We start from the raw sequence: 27,703 nt of genomic DNA, 5'->3' as shown, positions 1-27,703 counted from the left end.
TTGACACCAGATCATATTCCCTTTTCAGATTTCACACCTGCGTATAGTGTCAGTGCTGTCCTCTTCTGAATTCGTGTTTTGATCTTCTTTGTCCCCATAATACGATTCAATGGTCTTTTTTACTTTTCTAGTTTGCTTCGTCGTGGTGGTTGCCTTTTTCCTGGCTTTGAAAGGTGGGACCTGCTGGGACACCTTACCTCCTGCACTAGTTTCCTTCTGCCGCCACAAGAAGGGCCCGTTCCCCAGCTTGTCTCACCAAAAGGCTACTGAAGCCCCACTTCTGGCTCCTGTGTTTCTCCCAAGGGAGAAACTTCTGGGTTTCGGTGGGCTCTGTCCTAAGCTTCTTGTGTTGGGAACTAGGGGCCTGGTTACTGGTTTTGTTAGCTCGAAGCTATATTCTACTGCAGCCCACCTGGTACTGATCTGGACCTGCTTGTTGTGTGCTGAGGATCGAAGCCCAGTGAAGTCTTTCTGAATATCCCTGGGGTTACACGGAAGTTCACAGCATGAGACTGGGGGAGGGGTGGTCTGTCTGCGGGAAGTCTCCTCTTACCCTAGGGCTGCTCTGTTTAGCATGGGTGATCTGCGCTGGTGTTTGCCAATTCCCCTGGCTGTGTGAAGGCACACCTGGGGTCTTGGTGTTGGCACTTGCCAGCTCCACTCCCCTGGTTCTCAGGAACTCCTGTCATTCTGCTAAGGTGGGGCTTCCTGGGTTCCTCTCTTCCTGCACTGCTTTCCTTCCATCACTGCAAGACAGTCCTGTCTCCCTAGCTTCCTGAGCTAAAAGACAACTGTACCCCTACTTCTGGCTCCTCTATTCCAGCATTTTTCCTAGGGCAGTCTTCTCTGGATTATTCAAGGTCAGAAAGGGAGAGATGAGAGCTCTTAGAGTTTACTTGGACATCATGGCTCTGGAAGTTCAGTAAGGTGAGTTTCAACCCTTCAGACTGCAGGCTAATAGCCCTGTTGCTGTTGCTGCTGCCACAGACTGTGCTTCTGTCTCACCTAGCTCTGACAGATTCCTGTCCTGTGTTGAGGGACCTGTGGATAACCACTGCAGCCAACGGGCTGGGCCTGCTTCCATTCTGGTATGGTGCTTGGGTATGGTCTGGTTGGGTGTAGTTTTGTGTGCTCAACGCTCTCCCAGTCTGGTGTAATAAATCCCTCCTGTCAACTTTTCAGACTCTCCTGGGTTGGAAATCTGCCACGCTCTGTCTCTTAGTGGATTCTACTTCTCTCAGATTTGTTCAGATGCACTTTTTAAGAGGTATCTGAAAGAATTTGTGAGAGAGCTCAGGTATGTCCATGCCTTCACTCTGCTATCTTGGCTCACCCATCCTAATTTACTTTCAACTCCCAAACTGACAACTCTGCCTCTCAGTTCTCTCACAACTCCAGACCCAGTTTTCTAAGTTTCATTTCCATTCGAATGTTTTAATGATGGGGTGCTCATGAATTGGATCTCATCCCTAAGACTCTGTCTCTGGAAGCAACTCAGTCCCCTGTGAGTAAGTCTTTTCTTGTTACAGGCATATATAGACCTGACCCTGTAATTCCTTAGACAAAGATTATCACTACATAGGGGTGCTTGCTCCAGGACTCTTTCCTTGATGCAAGATCACCATGGTCCATGCCTCTGGCAAGCCTTTGCATAAACAGAATTATTTTGTCTCTTCAATAAAGCTATTTCTGTTGACTTTCTGAATTTTCTCATCCATCCCAGAAGCCCAGATCACTGACACTTCCATCTAAGTGGACACCTGGACTTAGTGTGTATTCCTTAGAGGTCCCCAGATCACCTAATTAACACACTTGGTATTCCTTTTCCTGTCCCTTTTTGTATATAAGCACTATCTTCATCCTCATTAGTTTGTAGGTTCCCTAAGAACTTTGCCTGCTTCCTTCTTTAAGTGACACAATAAACTTCACCACTTGACCAGAAGGCAGTTTGAGTGCATGAATTCATTCCATGTGACACCGCCCTGTACCGTGACATTCTGGGGTTCCCAGCACCTTTAAACATGTCACTACCATCATCCAGACTGCTCAAATCATGCTTTTCAGACTTAGCAACTTTTATCATAATCATAATCCCTGCATATAGTGCCCTCTTTTCTCTCAATACTCATTAATTCTACAAATGTTTAATTCTCTACCATGTACTGAGGGAATTATGAAAGCAAATAAGGCACAATACCCCATAGAGCTTACTCCTGCAATTTACTTTGTGCTTCTGTGTTCTGCTTTATGTATGTTGTCTCCCCTATGTGAGCTCCTTGAGGTCAAGACTATATTTACTTTTTCTTTCTATACCCAGCACTTAGTATACACCTAGCACATAATAGTTGCATGTTGCTTGCTTGCTTGATTATACTCTTCTCCCCCCATTTATTGATTTATTTCTTTTCAGTTTCCAACATTCACTTCTGTAAGTTTTAAATTTTCTCCCCCCACCGCCTTCCCCAAGACTGTATTCATTATGATACGGGCTATACACATACATTCCCATTAAATACATTTTCACATTAGTTATGTTGCATAGAAGAATTATAACAAATTTGAGAAACCATGAGAAAGAAAACAAAACAAAAGAGAAAATAGTTTGCTTAACTTTTCATTCTGACTCCATAGTTCTTTCTCTGAATGTGGATGGCATTTTCCATCATGAGTCCTTTGGAAATGTTTTAGGATCTTGTATTGCTGAGAAGGGCTAAGTCTATCAAAATCAGTCTTCACGCACTGTCACTATTACTATGTATAATGTTCTCTTGCTCACTTCACTCAGCATCAGTCCGTATAAGTCTTTACAGGTTTCTCTGAAGTCCAACTGCTTATCATTTCTTATAGCCTAATAGTATTCCATTACATTCATATACCACAGCTTGTTTAGCCATTCCCCAATTGATGGGTATCCCCTTGATTTCCAGTTCTTGCACACCATGAAAAGAACTGCTATTAATATTTTTGTACATGTGTTGCAACAATTCAGCTAGCAGCTGCTGTGGGGGTGAAAGACCAACACAAGCCCAACAACAAGAATGCTGCCAGCACAGGTTCCTTTGATCTACTTTACTAAGGAAAGCAATGTTAAGGGGTTAAAAATCTCAATTTAATCCAGTATTACAAATATCATTCACTTAGTTTGGGGTAGAGGAGAAAGCCAGCACCCTGAACTTCAGAGCAAATAACAAACAAATTACAACATCAACAGACAGACCTTGTCTTATTCAAATCTCAATGCATAGTTAACAGGGTTTAACAAAGTCCCAACATCCGGGTTTACAAGCTGGAGGGCTCTTAACTACGGCTGCCCAGAGTCTCCACATCAACACACCTCCAAGAGTGAGAGCCCCCAAGCAAATAGCTCTGTTCTCTCTTTTTATACACTCTTTAGCTGTCATCAGATGTCATCTGAGTGACCAGAACTATTGGCTCTGGTCTTAGCAACTAGGTACTAGGCCCACATAGGCCTAGTACCTAGTAGATAGGGGTTTGGACCTGGGGTTTAGCACCTAGCAAGACTCAATCAAAGACACTCAACTTAATTGATATTACAACATGTGGGTCCTTTTCCCATTTTTATGATCTCTTTGGAATACAGCCCTAGAAGTGGTATTGTTGGGTCAAAGGGTATGCATGTTATAGCCCTTTGGGCATAGTTCCAAATTGCTCTCCAGAGTGGTTGGATCAGCTCACAGCTCCACTAAGAATGAATTAGTATTACAGCTTTCCCACATCTTCGCCAACATTTATGATTTTCCTGTTTTGTCATATTAGCCAATCTGAGAGGTGTGATGTGGTACATCAGAGTTATTTTGATTTGCATCTCTCTAATCAGTAGTAATTTAGAGCATTTTTTCATATGACTATAGATATATTTAATTTCTTCCTCTGAAAACTTCCTGTTCATTTCCTTTGGCCATTTATCATTTGGGGAATGTCTTGTTTCCTTGATGATTTGACTCAGTGTATTGTTAATTAAGGTGAGACTTTCTTTTACTGTTTTCTCTTTTAGTGCATATTTAATCAAGTTTGCTTGAAGAGTCTGGCCTTTATTTCTTTGATTAAATTAGGAGTCTTTGATGACCTCCTTGCCTCAAGGGAAAGCCTAGGCCACGTGGGTTTAAGACACATGTTTGTGACACTTTTAGGTCACGTGGGTGAGTCACATGTTGTGATGCCCTTTTACCCTGAACAGAATATGTAAACTCAAGAGGTTGGCATCTTCCCTTGGGGGAAAGTAACTGGAAGAGTGGCTGAGACTCTAGGCAGCCATTGTTAAGAGCCATCCAGCTTGTAAACCCAGATATTGATGCTTTCCTGGTAACTATGAATTGTGATTTGGTCTGTTTATATTGTGTATGTTTGTAATTTGTTTTTGTTTGCTCTGAAGTTCAGGGTGCTGGCTTTTCCTCCTGAACTAAGTGAATGATATTTGTATGTTGGATTAAAATAAGATTATTAACCCCTTAATGTTACTTTCCTTAGTAAAGCAGATCAAAAGAACCCGTGCTGACAGCTCTTGTTGCTGGTCTTGTTGGGTCTTATACCCCATGACTGCTGCTAGCCAGATTGTTGTTACACTCAGTTCTCTATATATTTTAGAAATGAGGCCTTTATCTGAGACACTAGTTGTAAAAATTCTTTCCCAGTTTTCTGCTTCCCTCCTAATCTTGGTTGCGTTGGCTTTGTTTGTAAAAAACCTTTTCAATTTAATGTAATCAAAATTATCCATTTTGGATTTCATAATATTCTCTATGTTTGTTTGGTCATAAATTCCTCCATTCTCCATAAATCTGACAGATAAACTATTCCTTGCTCCCCTAATTTGTTTATAGTGTCTGCCTTTATACATGGATCATGCACCTATTTGTACTGTGTTCTGGTATGTGGTGTTAGACCAATGTCTATGCCCAGTTTCTGCCATACCATTTTCTAGTTTTCCCCACAGTTTTTTGTCAAACAGTGAGTTCTTATCCCAGAAGCTGGGGTCTTTGGGTTTATCAAACAGTAGATTGTTATAATCACTGACTACTGTGTCTTGTGTACCTAATCTATTCCACTGATGTACCCCTCTATTTCATAGCCATTACCAAGTGGTTTTGAAGACTGCTGCTTTATAGTACAGTTTAAGATCTGGTATAGCTAGGCCACCTTCCCTAGCATTTCTTTTCACTAATTCCCTTGTTATTCTGGACCTTTTGTTCTTCCAGATGAACTTTGATGTTATTTTTTCTAGGTCTATAAAATAATTTATTGGTAGTTTGATTGATATGGCACTGAGTAAGTAAATTAATTTAGTTAGAATTATAATTTTTATTATATTAGCTCGGCCTACCCATGAGCAATTGATGTTTTTCTGATTGTTTAGATCTGACTTTATTTGTGTGGAAAGTGTTTTGTAATTGTGTTCCTATAGTCCTTGGGTTTGTTTTAGCGGTTAGATTCCCAAATATTTTATGTCTACAGTAACTTTAAGTGGAATTTCTCTTTCTATCTCTTGCTGTTGTGTACTTGATTATACTCTTAGGTCAAGGCCCAGTTCAAGTATTTCCTCCATGAAGCCTTCACTGATTATATCATCAGTCAATGAATACTTCTTCCTTTGGACTTGTTTGATTCTTAGAATATAGTACCTTGTATTGTTTAAATGAATATGGATTTACTAGGTCATGGGGTGGGGAATAGATGGAGGTACTGGAGAAATGGGAATATAAAACTCCCTTGCCATCCTCCCCTTGTTTCTTTCTGGTATAGAAGCAAGTGTCTGTCACCTCAGGCATTCCTGAGACTGGAAGCTTGCAGTCAGGAATACCTAATATCAAATCTTGCCACTTACTAGCTCTGTGAGGCTAGGCATGACATTTAAGTTCTCAGCTTCATTTTCCTTCTCTGTAAAACTGAGATAAAAATGCCTTTAGAATCTATCTGCAGGCTTGTTGTGAGGCTCCATTAAGATTAAGTGTATGAAGCATTTTGCAAACTTTACTGAAAGAGGGTATTGCACACCCCCAATTAATGTAACTAACGAGATGCCTTTCATCCTAGTGTCTTTATCAAGTGAAAACTCTTTCAGGTACTGCATAGGTCAAAAGTCTAAACTTAGTGTGAACAAGTCCTGGACACTTCCACTGAATCAATCAATGAATCCAAGATGTGAGCAGAATTTTGGGAGTAGCCAATGCTTCAGTCATTGGATGAAATCAGATGATGCTATAAAGGAAAGATATTTAGATTGATTGAAAAACTTAGACATACCTCAGGGTCTATGTATATAAGAAAGGAAGTGCTAGTAACTAATTCAGGAGCTTCCAGTCTTGAGGTGATGGACTTCTATACAAGAAGGGAGCAAGGGGTGGATTGGGAGGGAGTGTTATACTCCTGCCTATCCCCTTCCCCCATCTATTTCCTTCCCTGTGACCTAGTATCAACCTTGTGATGTTTGGAAGATCCTGAGTATCATTTGGCCTCAGCAGCAATATCTAATGGCAACATTTCCATGAAGGCACTAAGAAACACATTAAAGTTAAACTAGACACACTGAGAAGTGGCAGCTTCTGAATTCTACAAAGGCCTCTGACCCTCCTCAGAACCTAGCTATACAGGGAATTTGCACAGGAAATCTGAAGGGAGAAAAAAATTTCAGTAATCCAAAGATAGGATTTTATCCTTTGACCACGTGATCTCTCCAAATTTGAATCTACTCTCTGTAGGGATATATGTGCAAAGGGAGAGTGGACCACCATTTTGGGTGAATGTTTCTGTAGCGGTTGTCCTCGTTAAACTTTGCTAAGTAAATACCTTCCTTTAAAAAGCTAATTAACTCTGGCAGACTATTTGATTATCAGTAAGAGACAATCCAGACAGATTTATGAACAATAGTACTAGAAAATACCTTAGCCCCTCAAGGTTACCTCTGATACTCTGGGCACCCTAATTTGAGTCAGACTATGACATAAATATCAGATTTTGTTTGAGGCAGGTAAGTGGTACAGTGGTTAGAGTGGCAGACTCAGAGTCAGGAAGACCTGAGTTCAAATTTGTCTTCAGGCACTTAATAGCAGTGTGACCCTGGCAAGTCACTTAACTTTTGTCTGCCTCAGTTTCCCCATCTGTATAATGGGGATAATAATGGTACCTACCTCCCACAATTGTTGTGAGAATCAAATGAAAAAAGTACAGTTAGGTCCTGATTAGTGCAAGTAATGAATCCTATTAAGTTGGAATCTTTAAATTTGTACTATTTGACATTTTATTGTATGTAAGACATGGTAATTGGTCCTAGCCCAATAGAAATGCAGTGAAAAATATTTTAAATAAGTTTTTTTATTTGTTCAATAATGTAACATCGCATGCAGAGAATCAGAAAAAAATGTATTTCTGATTCAGGCTTATTACAAAGTAATAACAGTTGCAGAAAACATAATTTTTTAAATTTAAAAATTAATGAATGTCACAACCAAAGATAAACCTACATTGATAATATGACAAAAATTTCATATTTTTTTCATTTAAAGTATTTTAGCAAGGATAGACTGAACTGCCTTTTTCTTTAAATCTTCATACATATACTGGTAGACGCAGAGAGCTTTATCTTTCAGCAAATTTGCATGCCCACATTCTCACACAATGAATAAAGGACAGTTGGATGACTTGGGGCATTATCTAAAATTAATAATGCCTTCGATGCTGTAGTAACGTCCTTAGAATATTTTTCAATAGCTGGGCTAAATAACTTGAAAACAAATCTTTGAAAAAACTACTTAGTTGCCCTTGCTTTCTTATTTGATTTTGAAAGAATTTGAAGTAATTAATGGCTGTAGCCTCTTAGACCACAAGGATTTTGGAGCAAGCATCGGTTTTGAATTAAATTCCCATTCTGCATTGCCTCCCAATAAAAGTGTCAAATCATCCTTAGATACTTTCAATCCAGGTTGTTTCTTTTTAAAAAGGAATGTTAGTTCTAGAATGCATTGTTTTCCAGAATAAGCTTGCTTTATCCACACTAAAATTTTATTGATCAGTGTATCCACCTTCTTATGTTTTCTTCAAAATACGAGAATATTTAGCCAAATTTTAACATTAATTGAACTAAATTTTTTAAATGATTGAACCAACCAATGCTTGCAGTAAAAGTTTCTTTACTATCTGGATGTGGGGGAAAGAGTGATTCTGATGATTTTGTCCGGTTCTGTCTCACTTAAACCCAATTCATTCCCAAGTGAAAATATCATCCTTGTGATGCCATTGGTCCTCTGAGAAAGACGGATGAACAATAATCTTAGGAGTAGTAGCAGTTGCCCTCTGGGAACCCAGCCTGCCAGTTCAAGTTGGGCAATGCTTCTATTTCTCCTTCTCCCACCTCACATGTGGTCCTTCTCTCCACTTGAGGTTTCATACCCTTTTATGTGGGTACTCTACCCAAAAGAACATAACTTTGGGTTGTTTATATTTTGTAAGATATCTTGGTGTTTGAAAGCTAGATTTTTAAAAAATTATATTTATTTTATTACTGTTGTTTTCTCAAACAGCTGGAACAATTTACTCTTTGTCCTATGCAGTTTTCATTTATGATTTCTTGAAGTATAGCTCTGGAAAAACAGTCTTTTTAAAAACCCTTTGTGATTCAAATGGAGCAACTTGACTGTGCCTTTAAATCCTAATCATTCTGGCTTTCACAATGGCCAATAATAGGTTACAGCCCAAGCCTTTGTTGCTCATTGTTTGGGTTTTGATGGCTGAGAGTGAGTGCAAATGGCATTGGGTCTTCCCCTCCCAGATTGATGTTTTTGGTAAACCAGGCCATCTTTTGTCTCAGTTCTTATCTAACCCATAGACATGGAATGGGCATTGCCTCAGGCAAACTGAGATGTGGGAAAGACCTTAATTAAAAAAAAATAACCAGGTCATCCTGGGCCATCACCAGTTATCTTGACTCTTGTCTAGCCACTGGACTTTGATGACCCTGGAGGAGAGAGTCAGGCTGATGACTTTGTGAAGCTCTGTCTCACTGAAACCCAGTTTACTCACAAGTCAAGACATCACCCTTGTGATGTCATTGGTCCTCTTTGAGAACAAAGGATGAACAACAAAGGGTATGTACAGTTTTAGTGCCCTTTGGGAATAGTTCCTATTTATTCTCTAGAATAATTGTACCATTCACAACTCCTCCAGAAGTGCATTACGAACCTGTTTTTCAACATCCTCTCTAGCATTTGTCATTTTCCTTTTCTGTCATGTTAGCCAATCTGATTGGTGTGAAGTTGTACCTCACATTGTTTTAAGTTGCGTTTCTCTAATTATTAGTAATTTAGAGCATTTTTCCCATGAAAACTGCCTGTTCATCATCTTTGACCATTTATCAAGTAGGGAATGATTCATATTCTTATAAATTTGAAGATTTGCTTGTATGTATACTTGCTTATATCAGAGAAACTTGCTGCAAAGATTTTTTCCTCTAGTTACCTGTTTCCCTCCTTGTTGGTTTTGTTTATGCAAAAACTACAACTCCTTGCTCACCCCACTACCACCCCAAATGCTGACTCTGCCCTTTTGATTCTACTTCCCACTGAAAGGTTTGTTTCTCTTAGCCACTAATCATTATCCCCATGTCTTTGATAATCTTCATCTCTTGCTTATTATACTTGTTTGCTATTACTGTTTCCTGCTTTCTCTAACCCTTCTTGTCATCCCAACCATAGCTACATTGTCCCTCTGATCCTGCTACCTTTCTGTTCCTCCTAATGAACCTGTTCTAGTCTTAGTTGAGTGGTAGGATTGTCCCTGTAGCAAGAGATTAAGTGGTCATGTACCTTCTGTAGAAGAAAGGATCTGATAAATTCATTAACAATACAATCACTGATTGTGGCTTAATGTGTTACTCCACTTGAGAATTTTTACATTTTGATTATGGCAAAAGACTTTAACTAAAAGGATGAATGTCCATTAGATTAATTTTAGGTTTTCCTTATTGACATATTTGAAAGTTACCAATCAGTCAGCAAACATTTATTAAGAGCTTGCTATGTGCCACACACAGTTGTGGGGACACAAAGAAAAGCAAAAATAATTGCTTGTGCCATTTTTGTTAGACCAATCCACTGTCCTATGTTTGGAAAACACTGGACAAGGTTTTATAAATACTTGTTTATTAATTTCATTTGCAAGGATTAGCAAGGTATCTCCTTATTCTGATGGTTGTGTAGGTGCCTTTGTACAAGCTACTGCTCCTTTCCTCTCCCTTTCCTAAAATTCCTTGACTCCTCGATTCTGCCTTCTAGAATCCCTAGTTTCCTTTTCCTTTGAAACTGCTGTAAAAGACATTTCCTGTGGGGCAGCTAGGTGGTGCAGTGAGTAGAGCACCAGCCCTGGAGTCAGGAGGACCTGACTTCAAATCCGGCCTCAGACATTTGACATATGTACTAGCTGTGTGACCTTGGGCAAGTCACTTAACCCCAATTGCCCTGCCCCAAAAAACCAAAACAACAAAAAAAAGATGTTTCCTGATCTTCCCCTTCCCTTTTAAGCTAGGGCTTCCCTTTCCCCCACCCCTGGTGAAATTACTTCGTATTTCCTTTCTATATGTATTAAATATACTTAGCTCTGTACATGTTATTTTCCCCATCCAGTGTAAGGTCCTTGAAGGCAAGGACTTTTTCATTTTTGCTTTTGTATCCTCATTGCTTAGAACAGTGTTTAATACAAAATAGGCACTTAGTAAATGCTTATTGATTGATTGATCTTTTCATAATTCAGACATCAGTGAAGACTGAGGAAGAAGTGAAGTTCCTTGTTTCAGAAGAGTGGCAATGTTTTGACTCAGCTCAAGAGAATACATGTCGGAATGTGGCACTGAAGAATTTTAGGAACCTTGACTTGCTAAGTAAGGAAAGACCACTGGTACAACTCCAGCCCTCTCCCCCAGCTCTCTAACCCTGACTTTGCCCTTTTGATTCTACTTCCAGCTAGTCACCAATCATTGTTTCACAGTTTTGATAATTATCTTCTCTTGCTAATCATCTTTGTTTTTTACCACTGTTTCCTGCCTTCTCTAATCTTCTATGCTTCCTAGTCACCCCAAACACACCTATATCCACATTCTGTTCTTCTCATCTTCTTATTCTTCCTTTTCTACTTATGACCTTTTCTTTTTTTTTTTCAATTTAAATTTATTTATTTAACATATTTGGTTTTCAGCATTGATTTTCACAACAGTTTGAATTACAAATTTTCTCCCCATTTCCACCCTCCCCCCCCACTCCAAGATGGCTTATATTCTGGTTGCCCTGTTCCCCAGTCAGCCCTCCCCTCTACCACCCCCCTCCCCTCTCATCCCCTTTTCCCTTCCTTTCTTGTAGGGCAAGATAAATTTCTATGCCCCATTGCCTGTGTATCTTATTTTTTAGTTGCATGTAAAAACTTTTTTTTTTGAACATCTGATTTTAAAACTTGGAGTTCCAAATTCTCTCCCCTCTTCCCTTCCTACCCACCCTCCCTAAGAAGTCGAGCAATTCAACCTAGGCCATACATGTACCATTATGTATAACCCTTCCACAATACTCATGTTGTGAAAGGCTAACTACATTTTGCTCCTTTTCAACCCATCCCACTTTATTGAATTTTCTCCCTTGACCCTGTCCCATTTCCAAAGTGTTTATTTTGATTACCTCCACCCCCATCTGCCCTCCCCTCCATCATCCCCCCCCTTTTATTTATTTATATATATATTTTTATCTTCCTCCCTCTTCTTTCCTGTGGGGTAAGATACCCAACTGAGTATGTATGATATTCCCCCTCAGGCCAAATCTGATGAGAGCAAGGTTCACTCATTCCCCCCTCACCTGCCCTCTCCCTTCCTCCCACAGAACTGCTTCCTCTTGCCACCTTTACGTGAGATAATCCACCCCATTCTATCTCTCTCTATCTCCCTCTCTCAGTATGTTGCTCTCTCATCCCTTAATTTCATTTTATTTCTTTTAGATATTTTCCCTTCATCTTCAACTCACCCTGTGTCTGCTCTCTCTCTTTTACATATATATATATATATATATATACATATACATATGTATACATATATATATCCACATATATACACATATAAACAGACATATATATATACACATACATACACATACATACATATACATATAGATATATACATACATACACATTCTCTTATATATATACATAAACATATACATATATATATGCATATTCCCTTCAACTATCCTAATACTGAGGTCTCATGAATCATACACATCATCTTTCCATGTAGGAATGTAAACAAAATAGTTCAACTTTAGTAAGTCCCTTGCAATTTCCCTTTTTTTTTTTTTTTTTTTTTTTTGGAAGAGTAAATTTTATTGACTGATGAAAAACTAAAGTGATGAGCATGGACAGCAAACAGTGATGACTCACTGAGTTTTTCTGGAATTCTACTTTCCTACTTTTCACTTTAAACCAACAGAAAAATGAAATAGTTTTTGGATGGTTAATCAATTAGTCATTTTAGTTTTTTTCCCCAACAAAAACTGCATAGGTCAGCAGTTGTACAGCATTAAATATATACATTTTTTCAAAACCCTGAAAAGTTTGTGTGTGTGTGTGTGTGTGTGTATGTGTATATGTATGTGTGTGTGTGTGTGTGTGTGTGTGTCTGTGTGTGTGTGTATCTTCATGGCTAATGAGATCACCTACACTGGTCAGACTCGGAGTTTCTTTTCCCTTTTCTGCCACCCTGATATTTTGTTAATTCTGCTTGTAATGCCTTCACTTTTGATCTTTCTTGCTCTAATGCAGCATGAAGTGAAGTCACCTGTAAGGTTAGCTCATTTTTGATACTTTGTGATTCATCAACTTGAAGAAGTATTTCTGCTTTGTCTTTCATTTCACCTTCTTGCAACATTTTCAATAACTGAGCATTCCTTGCTTTTACTTCTTTATATTTTGCCTCCCACTGAGTGATGTTATTTTTCAACTTCTGAATTTCAGCATCTTTTCTTTCGAGTTCCAACTTTAGTCTTTCTGTTCTTCCATCTTTCAAGTATACCTCCTCAGTTTTTTTACTAAGGTGATCTATGTTTGCTTCCGACTGGAAGTCTTTCAGCGACACTGTGAGCGGTTTGTCCCTCCCCTGATGATTCTTTCTTTTTTCTTTTTTATTCACACCTTTGGATTGAGGGGAAGCATTCTCGACGTTCTCATATTCCTGTTCATCTCTCTGTCTCCACTCTTGCCAATTCTCTTCTTGTAAGTCTTTCTGTACTGGGTTTGGCAATGAAAGCTCCTGTGGAGAGCTACAAACTACCTGGGAGGATTTCTGGGGAATCTTCTTAAAAGCAATATTCCTCAGCTCATTTGCTTCACTCTGCTGCTGTTCCTTCTTCTTTCTTCTTTTTTCTTTCTTCTTTTCATTCGTGGTTGGTTTGCTCCCCAAAGTTTGGGACTTTCCAGGATTTCGACCTCTGCCCTTCCCAGGCTCAGAATCAGAACCACTGCCACTATCTACTTGCAAGAGAGCGAAACGAGATGCAGTAGTGGGAACAGAACTGATTACAGCTGAAGCCATTGTAAAGATGCCTCTCTTAAGAAAAGTCTATCAGAGAATAATTCCTCATCCGTGAACAAGAGCCAACTTCTCCGCTCCTACGGTGTTAACAGGTGCCCCAAATCTTATTAGCACAAGGCAAAGCAAGGAAGCAGTCTGGCTGGGCGAGACTTCAGACGCGCATGAAGAATGCAATACCGCGTTCCCCTCCGCGGCTTCCCCCCACTCCGTCCTCCTCTTCCTCGGCTGGCTGGCTGGCCGCGGCGGCTCCTCGGGGCCGGCCGCGCTGGGCGTTGGGTCTCTGGCTCCTCCGTCAACTGGGAGGAGAAGGGGGCGGGGGCGCGGGGGAGACGGGAGAGCACGCCTTCCCTTTCTTGATTACCTCTTCATGCTTCTCTTGATTCTTCTGTTTGAAAGTCAAATTTTCTATTCAGTTCTGGTCTTTTCATTGAGAAAGCTTGAAAGTCCTCTATTTTATTGAAAATCCATATTTTGCCTTGGAACATGATACTCAGTTTTGCTGGGTAGGTGATTCTAGGTTTTAATCCTAGCTCCATTGACCTTCGGAATATCGCATTCCAAGCCCTTCGATCTCTTAATGTAGAAGCTGCCAGGTCTTGGGTTATTCTGATTGGGTTTCCACAATACTCAAATTGTTTCTTTCTGGCTGCTTGCAGTATTTTCTCCTTGATCTGGGAGCTCTGGAATTTGGCAACAATATTCCTAGGAGATTTCTTTTTGGGATATATTTGAGGAGGCGATTGATGGATTCTTTCAATTTCTATTTTTCCCTGTGGCTCTAGAATATCAGGGCAGTTCTCCTTGATAATTTCTTGAAAGATGGTATCTAGGCTCTTTTTTTGATCATGGCTTTCAGGTAGTCCAATAATTTTTAAATTATCTCTCCTGGATCTATTCTCCAGGTCAGTGGTTTTTCCAAGGAGATATTTCACTTTGTCTTCCATTTTTTCATTCCTTTGGTTCTGTTTTATAATATCCTGATTCCTCATAAAGTCACTAGCTTCCACTTGCTCCAATCTAATTTTTAAAGTAGTATTTTCTTCAGTGGTCTTTTGGACCTCCTTTTCCATTTGGCTAATTCTGCCTTTCAAGGCGTTCTTCTCCTCATTGGCTTTTTGGAGCTCTTTCGCCATTTGAGTTAGTCTGTTTTTTAAGGTGTTGTTTTCTTCAGTGTATTTTTCAGTATTTTTTTGGGTCTCCTTTAGCAAGTCATTGACTTGTTTTTCATGGTTTTCTCTCATCCTTCTCATTTCTCTTCCCAATTTTTCCTCTACTTCTCTAACTTGCTTTTCCAAATCCTTTTTGAGTTCTTCTATGGCCTGGGGCCAGTTCATGTTTTTCTTGGAGGCTTTTGTTGTAGGCTCTATGACTTTGTTGTCTTCTTTAGGCTGTATGTTTTGGTCTTCTTTGTCACCAAAGAAAGAATCCAAAGTCTGAGACTGAATCTGGGCGCGTTTTCGCTGCCTGGCCATATTCCCAACCAACTAACTTGACCCTTGAGTTTTTCAGTGGGGTATGACTGCTTGTAGACTAACGAGTTCTAAGTTCCACATTTGGGGGGGAGGTGCCAGCTCTGTCAGACCCGCACTGCTCCTTCCCCAAGAACCCCCAACCCAAACTGGGCTTAGATCTTCAGCAGGCTGTGCACCCCTGCTCTGATCCGCCATTTAATTCCTCCCACCAGGTGGGCCTGGAGCCGGAAGTAACAACAGCTGTACCTGCCCCACCTCCGCTGCCCCCGGGGCTGGAAGCTGAACCGCGAACTCCTTCTACTCCCGCAGCTTTTCTCACTAACCTTCTCCGCAGTCTTTGGTGTTTGTGGGTTGAGAAGTCTCATAACTGCCGCAGCTCACTGAATCAGGGCGCTAGGGCCCCCTCCGCCCGGTTGCTGGTCTTGTTGGTCTACGCCACTCAGGCTGGGCTCTGCTCCACTCCGTTCCCGGCTCCCAGCTCCCAGCTCCGTGTGGAATAGACCTCACCCAGAGACCATCCAGGCTGTCCTGGGCTGGAGCCCTGCTTCCCTCTGCTGTTCTGTGGGTTCTGCCGTTCTAGAATTGGTTCAGAGCCATTTTTTATAGGTTTTTGGAGGGACTCGGTAACGGAGCTCACTCTAGTCCTTGCTTACCAGCCGCCATCTTGGCTCCGCCCCCGTGAAACAATCTTATGACCTTTTCTAATGAACTCGTTCATCATTCTGTGGGCCAATTCCAAGGTCCACTTAACACCTCTCCCAATATCCTAATCACATCGTCATCTTCATAGAAAAAAATCTTTCTTATTGTTTAAAGGTATCCTTATGTGACTCCCCTTCCACTTGTCCTTATCTGAACCTGTTCAAATACTTTCTGTCCTCTTTACCCTATCTCTTTAGTACTTGTTTTTTACTTTGTCTTCCTTTTTCTCCATATTGTAATGCATTCTGCAAGTAAGTCGCATCACAGCTGTTTTATTTGAATCATCTTATTCCCCTTAGCTTAGGTTCCTTTTTCCTAGAATAGGGAACAGGTAACATTTGTATATTCTGTTTATTATTTCAGCTGGAGAGATCATGATTAAAGATAGAATGTTGCTTCCAAAGCAAGAAATTTCCAAAGAAATACACCCACAAGAAGATGTCTCTATTGTGCTCAAAAGGTATGTTATCTGGGTTACCAGTGTTAAGAACCTTGTGAATAACAAGTTGGAAAGCAGGCAAGGCAATAATGTGTGATAGATAAAGGAAAAACTTCATTGAAAATTTCAAATCAAAGCTTTTGAACAATTCTTACATTTATAGAGTTTCTGCCTTGTGGTGGTGATCTTTGCTTACTGAAGGCAGATAAGGAGCTAGCTCTCTGTCTCTCTTGTAAATGTGTATGTATGTATTTTTCCATGATGTATATTGTGGGGGTCATGAATGTCTATCATCCAGTAGTTTTGATCTACCATCATTAGTTATGTTACAGTAAAATTATGAAGTTTCCTTATAACAGATTACTTATAGCAGTTCAAACAATGAGGTCTCATAACACGTTTTCCCTTTTTGTCTTCTTATAGATTCCTTATAAATTACAAAACACACAACTTCTTCTTGACTCCATAGGGAGAAGTACTTCATAATGAGACATTTCCCAAATATGTGTTTTGTGTATATCCATATTTATATATGCATATATATGTATATGTGTATGTTTTTTTAATCTCCACATATGTTGCATGTTGACACCATTATCTCTTCACTCTAACTTAGCCTCAATGTGGTAGGCCTAGATTATCAGAGATAAACAACTACCCTACTATTTCCCTCAAACTCTCTCGGAGTCTAAGAGGTAATGCTGTTGAGGGGAAATACATTTTCCCTATCAACACTTTAACACTTGAGCCCCTATCCAGTGTATTTTTAGACAACTAAGTGGCAGAGTGGATAGAATGATGGATCTGGATTCAAGAACCCCTGAATTCACATCTAGCCCCAGACACTAACTAGCTGTGTAAGTCATTTAACCTCTCAACATCAATTTTCCCATCTGTAAAATGTAAAAACAAATCCTCCCAGAGTTGTGAGGATAAAATGAAATATTTGTAATTTGCTTCGTAAACTTTAAAGTTCTATATATATGTTATTATCATTATTATTATCATCATGATGATTATAATTATTATTATTATCTATATAACCAGATACTATAATGATACTTTTAGATATTAAGCATAATCACTGATCTAATAAATGGCAAAAGAAACATCACAGATACTAGTACAGTGCATATATTAGTATGTATACAGTGCATATGTAATCAGTGCATGTATAACACACATATAAACCTGAATCACACTCTCCCACTCATGTTTTCAATATATGCAGTGAAGAATAGGCATAAACAGAAATCTGACAGGGAAACTCAAGAGGAAGGAAAACCTATGTGCCCAGGGGAATTCATAACTTTGGACTTCAGGCTTTGATGTTTTTCCTCTATTCTGGAGTATCTGCATCACATAAAACTGCTTCTCTGCTTACTGCTTGTTTGTTGGTTCTCACCACTCTTCAGCAGGCAAGTTCTCTTCTGTTATTTAAATGTAGCATTTACAAACTCTTTAGAATCACTGTCACCCTTAACAAGACTTTTAGAAAGCACCACTTAATGGGAAAAACAATTCCCTTTAAGCCAGAGAACAGCAAAGCTCATCTGGCTGTCTCTGGGCTATAGAGATCACCTTACACAATTATTCATTCACTTGGATGATGGCTTATCTGATCAGAATTGAACTCACAGCAGCACAGCTCAGGTTTACTCTTTGGGTCAGGCAAACAAATCTACCTGGAAAGAACCAGTGAAAGTGTTCTGAGTGGGGAGATGGGGTGTCATGTGCAAAGAAAGGCCAGTGTCATTAGATTACAGAGTACATGGAGAAAAGGAAGGTCTAACAAGACAGGAAATGTAAGGCTAGGTTTTGAAGGACTTTAAGAGCTAAACAATTGGATCCTAGAGGCAATAGGGGATCACTGGAATTTACTGAATAAGGGGTTATATGGTCACGCTTGCACTGTAGGAAGATTATTTGACTGCTGAGTGAAGGATAGATTGGAGTGGGGAAAGACTTGAGACAGGGTATTGCTCATAATAAAGATAATGAAGGTATGCATTAGGATGATTATAGTCTCAGAAAAGAGGAGTCATATTTGAGAGTTATGAAGGTAGAAGTGACAGAAATTGACAGTTGATTGCATAAGAAATGTGAGAGTAAGAAATTGAGAATGACTTCTGTGATGAGAACCTGGAGCTAATGGTGTACCCGCAACAATATTAGAGAAGCTAGGAAGCAGAAAAAGGGTTTGTCTACAGGAGAGCTAGGTCAAGGTGGCAGTTTATATGCGATTGAAGCTGGGAGAGAAAGTTAGGAATCAATAAATATATCTGAGAATCATATCATAAAAAGAATAATCGAAACAGTGGAACCTAATGAGGTAACAAAGTGAAATAGTGTAGATGGAGAAGAGAAGAGGGCCCAGGACAGAGCCTTGAGGGACACCCATCATTTTAATGCACAAGATGTGGATGAAAGCCCCTCCAAAGAGACAGAGAAGAACAGTCATAGAGGTAGAAAGAGAACTGGGAAAGAGTAGTGTCATTAAAATCTAAGGAGAAGAGAGTATCAAGGAGAAGAAGCAGATAATGGTATCAGGGTTGGAGAGAGGTCAAGAAAGATCAATATTGAGAAAAGGACATTATATTTGACAAGAGCATGCAAGAGGATGAAGGGAGCAGGGAAAGAAAAGGTTTAAGATGAAATATAGGTTGTTACCTATGGAGCAGGCATTGCAGAAAGCTTGTTGGAAGGGTTATATAGCTTTAGAGTGGGAAGTTGGGGGGGTTGAATTGAGGAGGATGGGAATAAAGGAACAATCAGTGAGGGATGAGGAATCGAGTTTGAACAATGGAATTGGGTGAGTATGACAGGGTGGAAATATGTTAATCATTGAGGAATGAGTTTATCATTTGTCACAGGGATTTGAATATGGATGGAGTTGTCCCAGGGCATGAGGCAATTATATGTGGCTGGAAAGTAGAGAGGACATAAGTAGAGAGCCATGGCAACTGCTATGCTATGTAAATATAGTTGACTAGAGAAAGCATCTAGATCAGGATGGAATGGTGGAGGTAAGGCAAGCTCCATATAGCCTTAGTTGATGAGAGAGTGCCTTGAATGTGATGGAATGCCCCAGGCAAGGCAGGGGTAAAGGTGGAAATGTAAGGTAACAGTGAAGATGTAGATCTGGTGACATCCTCTCTCCAGGTAAATCGATGTTTTTTGTGTGACTATGAAAGAGGGCAAGGGGAGCAGGGGGATAGAGATGAGTGTGTGATACAGTGGAGTCAAATCATGAGCTGACAGTGATAGGAAGGTGACCTCTGTGTTCTCAGGTAGTGAATGAGGAGATAGGAGGAAAGATTGAAAAGAAAGGGGGAAGGAAGGAGGCCTTATTTTGGTGGTGGGAGAGGGTTCTACTTGTAAATACTCCACTGGGTGAAGAGAGATATCAGTGAATGGAGATGAAGATCTTACACTGGATAAGGCCTATGGTATTTGGTGTTCCAAAAGTCTACTTGTGCCGCATTGGGAGGAGTGAATGGAACCCCTGGGGGCAACTGACATAATTATAGGGTTCATGAATCAAAGAATGAGTATCTACAGTAGACAGAGAGGCTGGATAATGGAGGGGGACAGAGGGGAGAGGGAAGGAGGGAAGAAGGGGGGGAGAGAGAGAGATACACACACACACACACACATACACAGACAGAGAGAGAGAGAGAGAGAGAGAGAGAGAGAGAGAGAGAGAGATCCTGTTGGAAAGGAGCACAAAAAATTAAATTTTGAAAACTAATGAATAAGACTAGTAAAAGGAAGGTGAGGAAGAAGGAGCCTACTTGATAAAATAAGAGGAAGGAAAAAAGGGAAGAATTACGTAACCAGAAATAAGCTGAGGAGAAAATTTTAATAATTTAATTTAATAAGCAAGAATTTAATAAGCAAAACCCTAAAGAGAAAGTGATATCAAACAACAAGAAGAGATCAAGTTAAGGGGAAGAAGAGAGCCACTCAGAACAGGACCACCATAAAAAAAGATTAGATCAAAGTAGGTGAAGGAACATAATAATTGTATTTACAGCATAAGAGGATTTAAAAAAAGCATAGCTTAAAAAAAAAATTTTAGGGGCGGAGTCAAAATGGCAGCTGGAAAGCAGGGACTTGTGTGAGCTCCCTGCCAGGTCCCTCCAAAAACCTATAAAAAATGGCTCTGAACAAATTCTAGAACTGCAGAACCCACAAAATAGCAGAGGGAAGCAGGGATCCAGCCCAGGACAGGCTGAATGGTCACTGGATGAGGTCTATTGCACACTGAGCAGAGCGGAGCTCAGCTCTGGTGGCGTCAGGACCAACCAGACCAGGAGCTGGGCGGAACAAGCGCTAACCCCCTGAATCAGTGAGCTGTGGCAGTTACCAGACTTCTCAACCCACAAACACCAAAGACAACAGAGAAGGTTAGTGGGAAAAGCTGCAGGGGACAGAGTGAAAAGAGTTTGCAGTTCCACCACCACCCCATTGGCAGCAGGGAGAGGTGCAGCTACAGAACTAGAGCTGCAGTTGCTTCTGGTCCGAGGCCCACCTGGTGGGAGGAATTAAGTGGCGGATCAGAGCAGGAGTGCAGAGTCTGCTTAGGATTTTCATCAGGTCCAGGTTGGCGATTCTTGAGGAAGGAGGAGTGTCAGTGTGGCAGAGCTGGCTGTATAGAAATAGCTCTGAAATTAATGGCGCATCCCCTCAAACTTGGAACATAGAACTCTTTACTCTACAAGCAGTCATACCCCGATGAAAAACTCAAGAGTCAAGTAAGCTGGCTGGGAGTATGGCCAGGCAGAGAAAACGCACTCAGATTCAGTCTCAGACTTTGGAATCTTTCCCTGGTGAGAAAGAAGACCAAAACATACAGCAAGATGTCAACAAAGTCAAAGAGCCTACATCAAAAGCCTCCAAGAAAAGCATGAACTGGTCTCAGGCCATGGAAGAACTCAAAAAGTATTTGGAAGAGCAAGTTATAGAAGTAGAGGAAAAATTGGGATGAGAAAAGAGAATGATGCGAGAAAACCATGAAAAACAAGTCAATGACTTGCTAAAGGAGAACCAAAAAAATGTTGAAAAAAATATTGAAGAAAACAACACCTTAAAAAATAGACTAACTCAAATAGCAAAAGAGCTCCAAAAAGCCAATGAGAAGAAGAATGCCTTGAAAGGCAGAATTAGCCAAATGGAAAAGGAGGTCCAAAAGATCGCTGAAGAAAATACTACCTTAAAAATGAGATTGGAGCAAGTGGAAGCTAGTGACTTTATGAGAAATCAAGATATTATAAAACAGAACCAAAGGAATGAAAAAGTGGAAGACAATGTGAAATATCTCATTGGAAAAACCACTGACCTGGAAAATAGATCCAGGAGAGATAATTTGAAAATTATTGGACTACCTGAAAGCCATGATCAAAAAAAGAGCCTGGATATCATCTTTCAAGAAATTATCAAGGAGAACTGCCCTGATATTCTAGAGCCAGAGGGCAAAATAGAAGTTGAAAGAATCCACCAATTGCCTCCTCAAAAAGATCCCAAAAAGAAAACTCCTAGGAATATTGTTGCCAAACTCCAGAGCTCCCAGGTCAAGGAGAAAATACTGCAAGCAGCCAGAAAGAAACAATTGGCGTATTGTGGAAAAATAATCAGGATAACACAGGATCTAGCAGCTTCCACATTGAAGGACCGAAGGGCTTGGAATATGATATTCCGGAGGTCAATGGAGCTGGGACTAAAACCAAGAATCACCTACCCAGCAAAACTGAGTATCATGCTCCAAGGCAAAATATAGACTTTCAACAAAATAGAGGACTTTCAAGCTTTCTCAGTGAAAAGACCAAAACTGAATAGAAAATTTGACTTTCAAACACAAGAATCAAGAGAAGCATGAAAAGGTAAACAAGAAAGAGAAGTCATAAGGGACTTACTAAAGTTGAACTGTTTTGTTTACATTCCTATATGGAAAGATGATGTGTATGATTCATGAGACCTCAGTATCATAGTAGCTGAAAGGAATATGCATATATGTATATATATGTATATGTATATATATACACATATGTGTGTCAATGTATGTATATATGTAGGTGTGTATATATATACATATTTATGTATGTATGTGTGTATATATACACACACAGAGGGCACAGGGTGAGTTGAATACGAAAGGATGATATCTAAAAAACTAAAATAAAATTAAGGGATAAGGGACAAGAGAGGAATATATTGAGAGAGGGAGAAAGGGAATGATAGAATGGGGTAAATTATCTCACATAAAAGTGGCAAGAAAAAGTGGTTCTGTAGGAAGGGACGAGGGGGCTGGTGAGGAGGCATGAGTAAATCTTGCTCACATCGGATTTGACCTGAGGAGGGAATACCATACACACTCAATTGTGTATCTTACCCCACAGGAAAGAAGGAGGAAGAAGATTAAAAAAAGGAGGGATGATAGAAGGGAGGGCAGACAGGGGGAGGAGGTAATCAAAAACAAACACTTTTGAAAAGGGACAGGGTCAACAGAAAAAATTCAATAAAGTGGGATAGGTTAGGAAGGAGCAAAATATAGTTAGTCTTTCACAGCATGAGTATTGTGGAAGGATTATACATAATGATACACATGTGGCCTATGTTGAATTGCTTGCCTTTTTAGGGAGGGTGGGTGGGGAGGGAAGAGGGGAGAGAATTTGGAACTCAAAGTTTTAAAAACAGATGTTCAAAAACAAAAAAAAACGTTTTTGCATGCAACTAGGAAATCAGATACACAGGCAATGGGGCATAGAAATTTATCTTCCCCTACAAGAGAAGAAGAGAAAGGGGGATGGGAGGGGAAGTGGGGTGACAGAAGGGAGGGCTGACTGGGGAATGGGGCAACCAGAATATACACCATCTTGGAGTGGTCAGGAGGGTAGAAATGGGGAGAAAATTTGTAATAACATATCATAATGTATATTAGTTGTTTGTGTGGCTTGGATACCAACCTCTTATCAGGGAGATCTGGTACAAACATTTCCCCCTCATTCAACTACTTCCCTTATCCTACATGCGTCAATGTTGTCTGTGTAGAAACTTTTCAGTTTCAAGTAATTCAAGTTAGCTATCTTTTGTAATTGCTTCCATCTCTTGTTTAAGAATTTAAATATAAAAAAAAAGAATACATCTCTTACCCATAGGTATGAGTATGTAATCTATTTCTCTTCTAATTTTTTGATAGTATGATCTTTTATATTAATGTGGTGTAAGATGTTTACCTAAGACTAATTTCTGACTGACTGCTTTAAAGTTTTTCCAGTAGTGTTTATCAACTAGGTAGGTGGTGCAGTGGGTAAAGTGCCAGGTGTTGTGTCAGGAAGACCTAAGTTCAAATCCAGCCCCAGACACTTACTAACTATATGACCCAGGGCAAGTTACTTAACCCTGTTTGCCTCAGTTTCCTTATCTACAAAATGGTCTGTAAAAGGAAATGGCAAGGAAACCCCAAATGTGGCCAAGGAAATGCTTGTTTTATTCCATAAATTAAAAATAAAATAAAATAAATGAAAAAAAGAAGTTGCTCATGACTGAAAAATGACTAAAAAAAAGTTTTCCCCTAAATAACTCATTTCCCATTATTATCAAATACTTGTTTGTTGAGCTCTGTTGTTTCTGAATTCCCTTAATCAATTCTTCATTGAGCTGTCTCTCTAATCTTGAACTAGTACCAGATGATTGTTACGACATCTGCTTTATAATACAGTTTGAGGTCTGGAAGAGCTATTCCCTCCCTTTTTCATGCACCTTCTTTTCTGTTACCACTCAGTAATCTCTAGATTACATATCTAACATTTCTAAAATTCTATTTAGGTACTTCACTTCTCTATTTGTCCAGTACAATTTGGACTCAGTCAAAAGGCCACACCCAAGGACCTATAAGGCCACTTGTGGTCTCAAGGTTGCAGGTTCCATACCCCTGGTCTAGATAATCAAAAATCAAAAATATCTGAACTCAATAATCTGTTGTTTGGTAAACTCAAAATATTAGGTACATAATAGGAAATAACTGTTTAGCAAGTTTGTTGTTCAAGTCATTTTAGTCATGTCTGATTCATTATGACCTCTTTTGGGGTTTTATTGGCAAAGATACTGTGGTTTGCCATTTCCTTTTCCAGCTTATTTTACAGATGAGGAATTGAGGCAGACAGGGTTGAGTGACTTACCCAGTGTCTGAGGCTAGATTTAAATCAGGTCTTCTTGATTGGAGGCTCAGTTCTCTATCCACCGTGCCACTTAGCCATCCTTTTAAAATAATTAGTGAAACTTTAAAATGAGTGTAACTTATCATCTTTTATTTTTTCTATTTCCACTAATTCTTGATTGCAGCTTATTTCATCCTGTGTTGTTGATTGCATGGAGGAATCAAAAGGCTTAATTTTACTATCTCTATCTTGGCATGGTTAACAATCAAAAAATATTTATTAAATGCCTATTATGTGCCAGGTACTGTGCTAAATGCTAGAGATACAAGTAGATTGAAGTTGATGAATAAAAGTGATCCCAGCCTTTCTTTTTCCTTTTTACATCAATTTCCCCTTTGGAACCCCTTTGAGAGAGTAATTTGTCAAACATGTCATTTCAAAGCATTTTTTAAAGTCCATCTTTTTCTAAATCTTCCAGAAATGTGCGTCTTTTAGGGAGAGATGAATTCCACTCTCCAGAGAGGAGAGAGCTTATTTCCAAGAACATTTATGTTTCCCTAGTTTCTGAGTTTTATGTCATATTTTTTCCTTTTCTAGAGATTGTTCACCTCACATCCTTGTTGGTCCTCCTGTACAAGCTGAAAAAAACATTGAATTTTTGAATACTCTTAAAGACCGTAATCCTGGGGACTTATGGTCTAGAATGCACATCTCATCTATGGAATATTCTGCAGGTGACATCACACGGAAAGATAAGAAAAAAGACAACGCAAGAGTAAGTGAATTACTACAAGATCTTACATTCTCTGCTGATTCTGATTTTGATGAAGAAGATGAAGTTGAGTCACACCCTGCTAGAAAGAAGCAGAAAGTAACCACTTTTACAGAGAAGAAATGGATCAAAAGAGATATTCAGCCCAATTTTCCAAGCTGGTCAGCATTGGATTCTGGAATTTTGAATCTCAAAAGTGAGAAACTAAATCCAGTTGAGTTCTTTGAATTATTTTTTGATGATGAAACATTCAAGTTAATTGTTGATGAAACAAATCATTATGCCTCTCAGAAAAATGTCACCTTGGAAGTTACAGTTCAGGAAATGAAGTGTGTTTTTGGTGTTCTTCTTTTGAGTGGATATATTTGTTATCCCAGGAGAGGAATGTATTGGGAAACTTCAGATAAAGAGCAGAGTCTTGTTAGCAATGCAATTAGAAGGGAAAGATTTGAATTAATATTTTCATACCTCCATTTTGCAGATAACAGTTGTCTAGATCAATCAGACAAGTTTACAAAATTGAGGCCACTTATAGATCAAATGAATAAAAATTTCCTCTTATATGCTCCCCTGGAGGAATATTACTGCTTTGATAAATCAATATGTGAATGTTTTGATAGTGAGCAATTCTTAAATGGTAAACCTATTAGAATTGGTTATAAAATATGGTGTGGGGCAACTACCCAAGGTTATTTAGTTTGGTTTGAACCCTATCAAGGTGAACCAGTCCTGAAAACAGAAAAAGATCATGATCTTGGTTTAGGTGGAAAATTAGTAATGAACTTTGCTAATGTTCTCTTGGAGCGAGGACAGTATCCTTATCATATATGTTTTGACAACTTTTTCACAAGTATCAAACTAATATCGGCTCTGAAGAAGAAAGGGGTGAAGGCAACAGGAGCAATTCGTGATAACAGGACTGAAAAATGTCCTTTCATGAATGCAGAAAATATAAAAAAAATGAAAAGGGGGTCATTTGATTTCAGAGTGGAAGAAAAGGAAGAGATAATTTTGTGTCGTTGGAATGATGAAAATTCCATCAACCTGTGCTCCAATGCTGTAGGCATAGAACCACTGAGCCAAGTAAACTATTCTGTTGATGAAAAAAAAAAAATTCAAGTAAGTCAGCCATCAATAGTTAAGTTGTATGAAGTATGTAGGTATGGTGTTGCCAAGATGGATGAAAATATTTCCAAGTACAGAATAAGAATTAGAAGCAAAAAATGGTATTCAATTTTGGTAAGCTACATTATTGATGTAGCCATGAACAATGCATGGCACCTATATAGAATCTGTTGCCCTGATACTTCATCCAGTCTTTTGGATTTCCGAAGATGCATTGCACATTTCTATTTGGAGAACAATGCTAATCTAGCAGACTAAGCAAGATAAAGTCAGCTATTACATATAGAACTGAAAAGTAAATATATCATGGCTTCCAAATGAGAACATCAGTACCTCAAAAATTTATTGGAGGTGCAAACGCGTTACTTAGGTACTTCCTCTATCATTACATTGACACCTCAACTTCTGTAATTCATATCCTCATATTAATCACCCATAGAGCACCTACCCAATGCACAAGAGTCCTTCCTCTGGATCTTTTAACCATCCAAAGAAAGCAGTGTGTCAGTCTTGAGTGACATTAACCCTTAGTGTGTATTGGGGCCAACCATTTTCTAATCATATTGCATAGCATAAATAATATATTTTATATCACTTTTTGCAAGCAAATTATCATTGGCAGTATTTTACATCCTACTAATGTCTGCTCTGCATCTCTCCATTGCCCTTTGGATTATCTACAATTTTGATTTTTTTTTATATTGTGGGTTTTTATGATAGCTAGTCAGCAACAACAAGAGAATATTTATGTTTAAAAGGTGGATTTTTCTATTAGAGAGTAACTTGGAATCAGTGAAAGTATTGCCTATCTAAGATATATTTAGTGGTATACTAAGTCAATAGGTTGCCCATCCAAACTACATGCCATGAATAATAAGCATTTTCACAATTTTTGTTTTTCCTATGTGATTTCTTATTTTTAAGAAGTCACATAGGTTTTTTATTTCTTTTTAAAAAATGGTTTTGTGCTTAATTGAGGAGGCCCCATAGTATTCTTGGGCTTGATACGATCAACACAGTGTCATCCACAAACAGGGTAATCTAGAATTCTTCATTTCTGGAAAACACCTCTGCACAAGACACCTTCTGTAACAATGGCAAAAACCTCTGTTGAGTGTACATCCATTTTAAGCCTCAATTGATGTTGATCATCATAGATGATTGAACAAAATTATTTTTGTGGTTCCATTTACTAGAGAATTGTGTTAATTTTAACATATGCATGGGAGAGAGATCTTTGAAGTCTTTATTTTGCTCATTCAGTGGCATTAAGATCTTTTGGAAAGATATCTTTGAAGTCTGTGTATTGCTCAGTAAGTTGCACTTTTGTAATCAATAAATAATAATTATAATGGAGCCTTACATTCTTTGTGGCTTTCAGTCAGTTGTATGACCATGGGTATATGGCGTACAGCAGAAAAGATTCTATAAGCCTGCCTGTTGCTTTATCATATTTTCATTGAGGAT

At 39.2% G+C, this 27,703-nt stretch overlaps 3 protein-coding genes across 3 annotated transcripts in view; 2 read left to right on the top strand and 1 right to left on the bottom strand.

The window, feature by feature from the left end:
• The window catches only part of LOC118857895 (piggyBac transposable element-derived protein 1-like), a 49,118-nt gene extending 35,496 nt beyond the window's left edge, over positions 1–13,622 (top strand). Inside the window, exons 5-6 of the mRNA XM_036768369.1 lie at positions 10,756–10,882; positions 13,438–13,622. Coding sequence (XP_036624264.1) covers positions 10,756–10,882; positions 13,438–13,622 — 312 coding nt within the window. The remainder of the gene's footprint in view (positions 1–10,755; positions 10,883–13,437) is intronic.
• PGBD1 (piggyBac transposable element derived 1) lies at positions 10,863–26,901 on the top strand. Its single transcript, XM_036769274.1, has 3 exons — positions 10,863–10,882; positions 16,105–16,201; positions 24,937–26,901. Exons 2-3 carry the CDS (start codon positions 16,116–16,118, stop codon positions 26,492–26,494), a joined length of 1,644 nt encoding a protein of 547 aa, XP_036625169.1. The 5' UTR covers positions 10,863–10,882; positions 16,105–16,115; the 3' UTR covers positions 26,495–26,901.
• Positions 12,629–13,889, bottom strand: LOC118858683 (G kinase-anchoring protein 1-like). The gene has a single exon (XM_036769275.1). The coding sequence runs from the start codon at positions 13,565–13,567 to the stop codon at positions 12,689–12,691; it is 879 nt and encodes a 292-aa protein (XP_036625170.1). The 5' UTR covers positions 13,568–13,889; the 3' UTR covers positions 12,629–12,688.
• Positions 26,902–27,703: the final 802 nt, after the last annotated feature.

This window comes from Trichosurus vulpecula, chromosome 7, assembly GCF_011100635.1.
Source record: "Trichosurus vulpecula isolate mTriVul1 chromosome 7, mTriVul1.pri, whole genome shotgun sequence".
Lineage (NCBI taxonomy): Eukaryota > Metazoa > Chordata > Mammalia > Diprotodontia > Phalangeridae > Trichosurus > Trichosurus vulpecula.
This window is presented reverse-complemented; position numbering and strand designations above follow the sequence as displayed.